Consider the following 8,861-nt stretch of genomic DNA (forward strand, 5'->3'; position numbering starts at 1 on the left):
AGGTTAGTCACAATGGCATTCATTTAAAGCAGAGAATTCTTTCTTTTTCCTGGATCAGAGCTGAACTGGTATTGAAAAGTCTATAGTCTAATGTCCAACAAAGAGAATGAAGGGATTCATGTTTGCACCCTTTATTTCTAAATCCAAAAGCATCCCTTATATCATTGACTAAAGCAGAATCATTCCAGCAAACTCCAGCAAGCTAAGTACCACATATGCAGGCTTTAAACAAAATACAGACTATATGAAACACTGTACTCAGCCCTTACAGCTCTCCAAATCCAACATGCATTCTTGCTCATCCATTGGATACTTGGAAAGGTCCATGTCACAGGCCACTGTTGAGGTAATCCTGTTCCAAGCAACATGAACACCAGTTAGTTGCATTCAGACAGAGCATTTTCCTCAGAACTCAAAAGAAGAAATGGAAAACTTTGAAATCTTCATATTAATACGGGAAATTATTTTCCAAATCCTTGTGGCTGTTGTCTTTACTAAGTCTGTGGGAAACCCAAAGATGGGGGGAATTGGAGAAATTTCAAATGACTTGTGTAATGTCAGAGGATGCTTCAGCTACTTGTGATGACAAAAAGGACTTTGCTGGGTCAAATCCACTCCCTTCCACTGTCCCCAAGACCACTACCAATACCTTAAGAGTGACTTTGGACTTAAAATTTTAAAGGTGCACACTCATTAGTTTTTAGAACATTACACAATTAAATACAGTTACTGAGCTCTAGCAAGAACACTATTCCAAAGTGAGGAAATACTGCTTTAGCTGTTTGAAAGATGAGGAAGTTAAGCCTAAATGAGGCTGATTGTTCCCTTGGAAAATAGTGAGAGTGGAGAACAGAATCTTTGCTCTGTATCCAGCATCTCCTTGCCTCCTGACCAAATAGTTACGAGATGCTTATCTGCCATTAAGGACATTCTGAAAGTGATCAGTGATTATGCAGCAGAAAATGTGTTAGTGCTGCCAAAGATCCTTTCCTGGCAGTGTAATCCTTGTAAAGCAAAGGGATCTCTGATAGGAGGCACCAGTACTTTCTCCCATTTTAAATTAATAATTATTTTAGGAAACCATCCTAGGAAAACTGAGCGATTACTTTATAGTCTGTTCAAAAAGTTAATGCCTGACAGAGTGCACTTGCACTCTTTCTCACTCACCTGATGCTGTATAAAATGACTCCGTCTGGCTGGAGCCTGATAAGTTTGTTTTCCACAGTCACATCATGGAACCAGGCAGACTTGGCATTTACTATGAAAGTATCTGGCAACCAGAGCTTGTCCACAAACCGGCTGTCTAAGCCCAGAGTTTCATTGGTGTGGTTGTAAGACAGACGGTCGTCTCGCCAGCTCTGGTGCAAAAATACCGTCATGGTATATTCCTATGACAAGAGAAATCTCAATTAAAAAGTGATGCTAAACAAATACAATGATAATGCCTTGGGACTTGGACAAAAACCATTGTATTAGCCTAAAAATGTATTAACTGTTTCCTGTGCAAATAAGTATTTTTATACTCAGTCAACCATAGAGCTGCCCAAGCATTTTAATTTCTGTCATATGCTTCTACCATGGATTATCCCAAGATATCAAAAAGTGATTCAGTGTCAGTGTTATATGTAACATGTTGCAGGAGTTGCAGATGTCTTCATGAAGAAAAACAGTTTATCTCATTAAATCATCCAAGTACAACTTTTGGTTTTTAAGGCTTTTTTCAAGCAAAACTAAAAAATCAGGTGAAGTTATGCATCTGTAATGGAGGGAAAGGATGGAGGGCAAATTATTTTTTTTTGTTTTAAAATGAAATCTGTTATGTTTCAGAAATACAATTAATTCATGCCTATGCTTGTTTATGTGATTTATAAGTTGTTATACTCCTGCTTTATTGAAAGGTCTTTACACAAAAAAGAGGAGCATCTCACAACCAATTGTTCCCTTAGCTTCTTTATGGAATTATCTGTGGAATTTGAACAGAAGTTTTCATGCTTAAAATCAGGGTTTCTGTTAGTAAGTGCTGGACAGATCCTACCTTGCAAACTGTAGTAGGAAATCTCAGTGACTTACACGTGACTAGATTCTTGTAATTGCCAATATCTGCCAGAAAAGAGTCTGTCTGTCTTAAAATACAATGTTTGTTCTTTGCAGCATCTTCTTGTAGTAATTGCCCCACTCTGAACAAGCTGGGGATCAACTAAGTCTCTACTGAGTTCATTTTCTACACTTCCTGTCATTGCAGTACAGACATTCACAACTTGGTAGGTTTAGCTGGTAACGTACCATGTTCACTTCTGAGATGTGATCAATGCTGGCGACTTCAATTGCAAGAGCAACATTAACAGGAGGACCTGAGAACAAATGTTTGAGTGGGGTGATTTAAATCATCATAGTAGCTATAAAAATATAGATGACCCAAGACTATTAATTCTTTCATACAGAGTGAATTCATAAAAGTGTTTTCCATTATAAAGTACACTTTCCAAGTAAAATCTCCCTTAGAGCAAAAGATTTACATCTTTTACACATTGCATCCTCAATTTCTAACAGAACACCTTGCTTCAGTGATAAAGGACATGAGATACAATCACAGCTACTGAAAATTATGGAATCCTTTCTGGAAACCACATAATCTAGTTTCAGACAGCATGACTTCAAGCAAATGCAGAAATTATCACCACTTACTGCAATCCAAAACTCCTTCAACTTAGAAATCAGTGACTTAAGAACTGTATCAGCAAGAAGACTGTGTTGCTAATTCTGTTGTACAGTCTCTTTTTTCAAGATCAGGCAAACTGATTGTTAGTATTTGCAGTATCCAAGTAATAGACAATCATGTAGAAGATGATTCACATAAACATCAGAGGGTAGAAGGACTGTAAGTAACAAAAGAGACATGACTCTCAAAGTCTCACCTCCAATCCCAGGCCTGAAATTACGTGCGTACCCTTTCATTAAATCATCCAGGTTGGGTAACCAGGATATTTCGATGTTGGAACCTATGTAATCTCCGATGTCATTCATAGCTCTAGGTAAAGAGAATAAGTATTTTTTAAAATTTGGTGATGTTTACAAACAGAAAAATAACAGAAAATGGAAGACAATGACTTTTTTACACCAGAGACTGCTTACAGTATAATCAGCTATATTGGTAATTTAGTAGAAAAATACTGTATATAGATAGGAAACCATTTCAAATATTTCTGTTTAAATCAAAACATATTTCAGGCAAGACTATGGCCTCTTTCTGAAATACAAGCACATAATTTTTAAGGTTTGTTTTCTTTAAAAAAAAAAGAGTAGGAAAAAAAGATTTAGAAATGTAAAGAAAGCATGAGGGAAAGCAGGATACTTTGTATCTGCACAAAATGCATCTGTGAGTGCTGAAATGCAGCTATCTGGGTAACAGGACACAGCAGCTGTGACAGCTCCTAGTACCACCAGGGAACAGCTGAGATCAGGGCTGGTATATTGTTAAATATGATGGGAAAACAGGAAAAATTACACAGCTGGAATCTGGCTTTAACACCTTCAATACTGTGAAAAGTACCGTTGGGCCTCAGAAATATGAAAAGCAATGCTAACAGGAGGTGTACAAACACCTGAAAACTGCAAAGACATGGACTAAAAGGAGATCTCGCTTAAAGAGAGAAGAGTTGAAAGCACAGAACCACTGAATGGGCGTCCTCACGGCCGCGACCTGGCACGGAGCTGCCCATGGACCGGACCCGAACCTCGGCAGGAGTGGGCTGCAGTGCTGGAACTCAGGAGGTGCTGTCCACAGCACCCAAAAGCCCCAGTAGTTCTCCCTCATGCTGAGCCAGAGAGATGGCTGCCTACAGTCCAGGTGACTCAGGAGCCTCCAGAAACCTCGAGAGGGGCCCATGGTTCTGCCATGTGAGGAGCTGCCCATAGCAGTGAGCCTGAAGCATTTGACCGTTGTCCTGGAACCTGAGGTGTGTGTGCTCCATGATCCTAGAAACGCAAGGGCAAGAGCCCTGACTATGGTCCTGGATTTGGGGCCATTCCTGCCTATGGTCTTGAGCAGTATATGAGGTATCCATAGCACTGAAATGTCTCTGTCCTGCTCCACCTTCCCACAGGTGCCCCAGAGTTTTGGGCATGTAGGGATGGCTCTGTGCTTGCCAGCATCAGGCAGCGTGGGTGTTTGGCCATCTGTCCTCAGGTCAGAAGTGTGGGATGCCATGATGCATGCATCCTTTTGTGGTCACTCTTGGAGCCACCAAACAGGCAGTAGGTTTTGTTTGGGAGGCTCTGTGTCGCTGTCAGGTTTGTGCAGCACGCCACAGTCCCCCCTCCAGAAATAAGGCTCCATCTCTCAGGTGCCAGGCAGATGCTTCTTTCTGAACCACTGATGCTCCTTGAAGACATGATCACAGTTTCTTGTTGCCACTTTCTACCACCTGGCAGACACCAGCCCCTTAACCCTTCTGATACAAGCAGTTATGTGGATATTCCATAATTTCTTACAAACAAAGGCAAGCTTATATTGTCTTCATTAACTGTTCAAACTGAGCTGGCAGACTTCATCTGAAGCAGATCTGTGCCTACTCACACAATTCCTCTTGCCAGCACTGTGATTGACATGACAGAAATAGATAAATGAAGGACTGTGACAACGTCTACCACAACTAGTTGCAAAGAGAAAATTTGCCAGTGGTTTGAGAGGGCCTGTATCTGAAGGCAAGTACTATCAAAAGTGTCTGAGCACTGTTTTAGCATCTTCCACTGAGTCCAGCAATATATGGCATTTGAGAGCTATATATCACTGGTGACAGAAGAGAAACTCATAAACATCGATGAAAGGCTGCAGAGTAATATACCATAAACATACTCTGCCTCGGTACTTACGTAACTTTGTTAGAGTGTTCATGTGACATTGACCCACATAAAGCATATTTTTTTCTCTCCAGAATATGCCAGTCTGGGCATTCAGCTCAGCACATGCACTTTCTGCTAGCACAGCAGCAGAGTATCCTACAATAACCAACTTTGCTTCTCACAGGAGACTCAAAGAAAAATCTTTGATTGCCCTGGTCATAAAATTCTTGCCCCACATGTATGCAGTCAATTATAGAAGGAAGGAGTTCTGGGATTACAATGTATAAATATAAGTTCTGAGCAGCAGAGACACTGAAAATTTGCATTAATGAAGTTGGCAAAGCTTAAGTGACCTTAAAGCACAGGGACACTGCTCCAAAGTGAAACTTTATTAGTTCACAGCAAAATGTTAAAATTGAGGATATATATTAAATTGGATTTATAATGTTTCCTTGCCATGAGCACACTGCTGTCTGTTCATCTCAAATGGTGCTCTCAGGTATTTCTCAGATTCCTATATCTCTCTGAGTAAGGATCCTGGAAGACTCAGAGATGTATTTTCACCTACATAAACTGGAATAACATAATTGATTTAGACAAGGGCTTTGAAGATTTATAACAGATGTTGATAGAGTTTTTTCTTCTTTATTGGGTCTCATCAACTATATAAACACTTCTTTCTATCATACTTTTGTTTCCTATGTGCTGGTCTTTCAATCATCCAACTGTCAGTATTTACTTAAATGTAATGATAGTTGAATAATACTTGGCTAGATCCATATGCTAAGGTCTGGCATTTTTATGCAATACCATCAAACATTGCAGTTCAGAAATTCTTTAATTATTTTCTGTTACATTTACTACCCTGTTTCTGGAAATATTAAGGTTATCAGTTAATACAGAAAACAAATATTTTTTTTAAACTAAAGCCTTGGCAGATTAGAGAATATGAGACTATGTTCCAAGTATTTTGTTTACAAAGGTACTTATTTGTCACTTGTAAGTCTCAGCCATAGATATGTAATGGTATTCCTGATCAGTAAAATGTCTGAGCTCCTGTTACAGGTAAAGAATGATACTTTAAGTCTTTTTGTCATTAGAGTGAATAACTAGAATACACTTGAATGAGTATGTCTGCCTAAAATCTCTTTGCCTTTTCAGTAGAAGATGGTGCTTTCCAACTTCTATTGCTAAAACTGCAGCCAAGTTCTGTAAAGTGTTTTGAAAACAATACTCAAGTCAAACGATGACTGCACTATAGTGACCTATCGTGCCTGCCTGACCTGTGAGGATGGGATAATCTAGCATATGCTTCCTACATACACAATAGTATGAAAGTGCTTGGTACAAGTCATTGTAAAATTAGAATACCATGTATATTTATGAGTACTCAACCTGAGAAAAATAACAAAAACAAATTCTGCTGCTCCCCTTTCACAATAGGTAATTGCTACTTGCGTGCATCAAAAACTCATCCCCAGATAACTGACTTATAATCAGGCACTTGCTTTAAAAGAAGTAATGTCACTCTAAGAACTGCCAGGAGCCTCATCTCTTTTGAAGGAGCATTTACAGTGTGCAGCAGTTATCCTGTGTCAGTATTCTGTTTTAATGGCATTAAGGAGAGCTATAGAGCTAAAAGGAAGTTAAAATGATGAGAGCTGGGTTAAAAACTGTGGGCTGTAGCTTGCCATGTGTTTGAAGCAGATTACAATCTAGATGGAGTTTTACTTAAATATCCATGACACAATTAAAGTGAATCTTGTTTCTATTATTAATAAAGCCTTAGGGTCAGATCATCAGTGTAACAAATGTGTTGCAGTTAGCGGAACTATATGCACTTAATACCAGTGGGGGTTATTAAAGTATTACAGCTGAAATAATTTTATGGCAGATTTACTTTGCTGATGTTTCTACTACTCGTTCATTTTACAATTTCTTTGAAATGGGCAACAAAAATTCCTCTTACTCGCTTACTGCCATTCTCACACACTAGCACAGTGCTCACAGAATAGCTTCTAGATACTCAAAGAGAATATGTGAGTGAGAATAACCTACAGTTTCATTTACAAACAGTTATCAGTGAGTTACCAAAAGACTTCTGTACATCAGATCCAGTGCTTTAAAGTTACATGAAGGATGGTGGGAGAATTTCATTCATCCTTGATAAGCAGTTGGGATTATATATGGCCTAAAACATTATTCATTTATTGTACCTGGAAAAGGGAGACCAGCATAGAAAAGACGCATTGGAAGGGATTAACTTTTCATAGTGTAAGCAGTAAAGATGAAAAGAAAGGACAGTACTATTAGTTGATTCAGCAACTTCACTTCCTGGTGTAAGCTGCTGTAAAGCTTGTCTTAGTAAGAAAAGGACTTTGTAAAATTCAAGGGGCATAACAGCTCATCAGAAAGCTTATCTTTACTTTGCAGCAGGCCAGAGTGGGGTGCCTGGCTGACTGAATGGTAACGTAGTCAGGTGTACTAACATCACTCTGGAAGTCACTCCCAAATGTAAAGCTGAGGAAGATGGATTTTCATCCACACTCTGACTCTGTACACATCTCATTTCAGGCAGGTATTTTGGAGAGTATGTTTGCATATGTCCATATCTGGGGTTTAAGCATTGTGAGAACTTCAACAGAGCTCGTTACTGCTGTTTAAAGTACGAGAAGAATACTTAGTTCTCTTGCACACTAGACGAAGGGGAGAGGAAATCACCATTGATAAACCTGGCAAAACTATGAAGTTCTTCCCTGCCTGACAAAACTGCCCCTGACACAAGTTAGGGAAAGCAACTCCAAGCAATGAATCTCAAATGACAGAGCAAGGAAACACATCTCTTTCAGAGCTAAGTACTATCAGTTCTAGAATAAAAAGTACCTATATCCCCAAATCCTTCCTATTTGAGCTGACATCTTTCTCCCAGCTGCTGCAGGACCACTGCATTCTACTAGCGTGGAGTGATCTGGAGGAGCATCAATCAACTTGGACAGCACATCTTTAAAGGGTTTGTCAGGCAAGTGAGGTGTTAGGTCTTCACTATCTTCCAGAGCACTGCTTGAAAATGGTTGCTAGAAATTTATCAATATTACTAGAAAAAATCTGTTAAGTATTTAAATTATACCAAGGAAAGAGGCAATCTGTGTGAGTAAGTGCACTACAGCAGCTGAGGAAGAGATAACATTAGCAATATTATTTTTGTACAGCAGTGACAAAAGCTCGGCAGCATCTTTAAGTCAGTGGCCAATGAGATACTGATTTTAGGTCACGCTTGTAGGAGAGTGTGCTAACCTTTTGACAAACATATAGCAGTAACATGTGGGATAATGCTTTTTGCATCTGCTGTTTCTTCTTTAAATCTTCTAACCTGATTCTTTTTTGGACTGTGACATAGTTGTTATAGGACTCTTTTAATCTGGTAGTTGGAGATACCATTTTGACTGATACTGAGGACTGGGATGGAGTACGTTTCATTTTCTTTGAGATAATCTTTTGGGGGAAATGTCCCAGATCTTATTGCCACTCAAGAAAACTTTTTCTTGGGAAAAATACAAGGAATATCCTGCAAGGTAAGTGAATGATCTGGCCTCTGTCAAAGTCCAGGATTATCCAGAGCAGTATGTGTATCCTTCCCATCTGCCATTCCTGACTAAGTGAAGCTCACTGTAAATATGTTTTGTATTTTGAAATGTAATTGAAAAAGCATTAGGCTTAATTCATGGCAACCTTTTGAACATAAAAGCCCTTATTTCCTCTCTGTGAGCTTTAAGCTACAGAAAATGGACCACTCTCTGCATATATTCACGTTAAAGCTGCTCTATTTCCACAAATAGAAGTAAAAGGCTCAGGGAGACACATAACAGAAAGACAATTCTATGCAAATGCAGAAAAGTCATTTAACATAGTAGAATCTTAAATAGAAAAGATACATCTATTTTTAATTAGAGAATTAAAATCTCTTTCAGTAAAGAATTACAAAGTATGGACATACATCCCAAAACTCCCAGCAATAGTAC

At 38.9% G+C, this 8,861-nt stretch overlaps 1 protein-coding gene across 2 annotated transcripts in view; it reads right to left on the reverse strand.

The window, feature by feature from the left end:
* GABRD (gamma-aminobutyric acid type A receptor subunit delta) overlaps positions 1 to 8,861 on the reverse strand; it is a 17,814-nt gene that overhangs the window by 5,762 nt on the left and 3,191 nt on the right. For both annotated transcript variants that reach the window (XM_029084259.1, XM_010164921.1), the window contains exons 2-5: positions 2,916 to 3,028; positions 2,284 to 2,351; positions 1,168 to 1,388; positions 270 to 352 (exon numbers count right to left, since the gene is read on the reverse strand). In XM_029084259.1, coding sequence (XP_028940092.1) covers positions 270 to 352; positions 1,168 to 1,388; positions 2,284 to 2,351; positions 2,916 to 3,028 — 485 coding nt within the window. The remainder of the gene's footprint in view (positions 1 to 269; positions 353 to 1,167; positions 1,389 to 2,283; positions 2,352 to 2,915; positions 3,029 to 8,861) is intronic.

The sequence above is a fragment of the Antrostomus carolinensis genome, unplaced genomic scaffold, assembly GCF_000700745.2.
Source record: "Antrostomus carolinensis isolate BGI_N321 unplaced genomic scaffold, ASM70074v2 scaffold12053, whole genome shotgun sequence".
Classification (NCBI taxonomy): Eukaryota; Metazoa; Chordata; class Aves; order Caprimulgiformes; family Caprimulgidae; genus Antrostomus; species Antrostomus carolinensis.